The 2197-nt window shown below is 72.0% G+C and overlaps 1 protein-coding gene across 1 annotated transcript in view; it reads right to left on the bottom strand.

The window, feature by feature from the left end:
• EMIHUDRAFT_110832 (hypothetical protein) overlaps positions 1-1729 on the bottom strand; it is a gene marked incomplete at both ends in the record, with an annotated part of 2723 nt that extends 994 nt beyond the window's left edge. The window contains one exon of the mRNA XM_005787666.1: positions 350-1729. Within this exon, the coding sequence (XP_005787723.1) occupies positions 350-1729 (1380 nt within the window). The remainder of the gene's footprint in view (positions 1-349) is intronic.
• Positions 1730-2197: the final 468 nt, after the last annotated feature.

Here is a 2197-nt window from a genome sequence, read left to right as displayed (position 1 = left end):
GGGATAGCGTCAGGAGCTGGTAGGAGTCAAAACCCCTCATATTTGAGACATCGTGGCCCATATACTCGCACAACGAGCCGCCCCACCCCGGTGCCACCGCGTAGCGACCAGCTTCTACGTGGCCGCGCACACCGCTCTTGCTCCGCTCGGGCCCACCGCCCCACCCAGCAGAAGATACGTAACGAGACTCAGCATACAGTACACAACAAAAGAGACACGTCCGGGCATGCACACCCCACCAGCAGAGCACCCCGTGGAGCCTGGACCGAGGGTGGTGCTGGTGCAGGTCGATGATGAGGGATGGGGTCGACCCACTGCGCGCGCGCAGGGGCGGCGGCTGCGCTCTCACCGTCGAGCCGGCGCCGACTCCGGGCACCACACCCTCGGCGAGGCCGGCCTGCGAGCGCTGCAGAGCGGCCAGCGCCTGCTGCTGCTGCAGCAGCTGCGCCTGCATCTGCGCCAGCACGTCCTGCGTCTGGGGCTGCTGCGGCGGCTGCGGCGGGGGCGGCGGCTGCGCTGCCGCTGGCGCAGGTGTGTGATGGGCATCACCGCCCGTCGCAGCGTGGGGGGCAGGGGGGCGCGGCGCGTGCGCGCTCTCGCGGCCTCCCTTGCCCATGCCCTTGCCACCCTGGCCCTTGATGCCTGTGCCGCCCTTGCCCTTGCCGCCCTTGCCGCCCTTGCCGCCGCCCTTGCCGCCGCCCTTGCCGCCGCCCTTGCCGCCGCCCTTGCCGCTGCCGCCGCCGCCGCCGCCGCCGCGCCCCTCTCCGCCGCACGTGCGGGCAGCCCCCTCATCGAGGTCATGCAGCGCAGCGTCCGACGACTCGCCCCTGTCGGGGTTGAAGCCGTCGCGGCCGAGGTCGAAGCCGCGCGTGGGGCGAGCGGAATACGATCCGTCTGACGTCCACGCCTCGAAGCCGCCGTGGCCCGCATCGTCGCACTCGTCGTCGGCGAGCACGTTGCCCCACCCGCCGAGGCCGAAGCCGCCGCCGCCGCCGAGGTCGAAGCCGCCGCCGCCGCCGCCGCCCTCCCCCCCCGCCTCGTCCTCCGCCTCCTCCTCCTCCTCCCCTTCGCCCTCGGGGACGACACCGTACAAGAAGGCGTTCCGCGCGTTGGCGACGTCCGGGTCGGTCGCGAGGGCGTACCCCATCTTGGCCCGGCCTTTCTGCTGCGGCACCTCGACGGTGTCGTTGGTCTCTTGCCGCGCGTACTCGGTGCGCGACGAGTCGTTGATCAAGAGGATGTCCCTCGGCGCGTGGCTGTCCATGTCGTCGAGGGCGCCGACAGCCGTCCGGACAGAGCCAGCAACGAGCAATGCCCGCGGGGCGCCGTTGTCGACGCGCTTGATGTCGGCCACCACGAATGCGTTGTCGAAGACGTACTTTGGACGCTGGCCCAGGCGGACGCGCGTGTCGAGCCTGCAGTGATGCAGCTGCACCGCCCGCGTCGACTCCGCAGCCGGGCGGTGGCGCTCCGCCTGCTGCCGTTGCTGTCGTGGCCGCTTGTGAATCTCGCCGCGCTCGTTGCCCTCGCGCCGCCAGCGCGGCTGCCTTGCGCCGCGCTCCGCGCCCCACGAGTTCGCGTGCCGCCGCGCGCTCCTCATGTCGTCGGCGTCCTCCTCCTCGCCGTACTCCTCGTCCTCCTCCCCGTCCAGCCACACCCTCACCCACCGGTCCCTCATCCAGGTGTAGTAGTGTCCAGTGTTGGCGGGCCACTCAGTCAGGCTCGCCATCTCTGTGCTCGGTGGCGGAGGTTGAAGCAGAGTTGTGTTTCCTTTGTCACTTCGCACTTCGCACTTGGGGTGATGGCGGTGGTGGGGACGGCAGAGGGGTGAGGGAGTGGGCGGCGACGGGGGAGGCGGGCTCGGTGGGGGCGGCGACGGGGGAGGCGGGCTTGGCGGCGGTGGGCTTGTGGCGGTGGTGGCGATGGCGGTGGTGGGGGCGACGGAGGGGGCGGACTGGGAGGCGGCGGCGACGATGGAGGCGGGGAAGGAGGTGGCGGGGGCGCAAGAGGCCGGAGGGAGGCGGGATGGCGAGGCGCTGGCACAGAGGGCGTGCGCGTGCGGCGCGCCAGCTCGAGGCCAGGACGCCGACGGCCCTCTCGAGTAGGATGCCCTCGCCGAGCAGGCAGGGGCCCCCGGCACAGATTGCTCCTCGCCGTCCTTTTCAAGGGGGGGTGTCTGAGCAGGGGTGGCTTGCCG

The sequence above is a fragment of the Emiliania huxleyi genome (genome assembly GCF_000372725.1).
Source record: "Emiliania huxleyi CCMP1516 chromosome Unknown EMIHUscaffold_140, whole genome shotgun sequence".
NCBI classification, from domain to species: domain Eukaryota; phylum Haptophyta; order Isochrysidales; family Noelaerhabdaceae; genus Emiliania; species Emiliania huxleyi.
The sequence above is the reverse complement of the archived record's forward strand: the minus strand, read 5'-3'. Positions and strand labels throughout refer to the sequence as shown.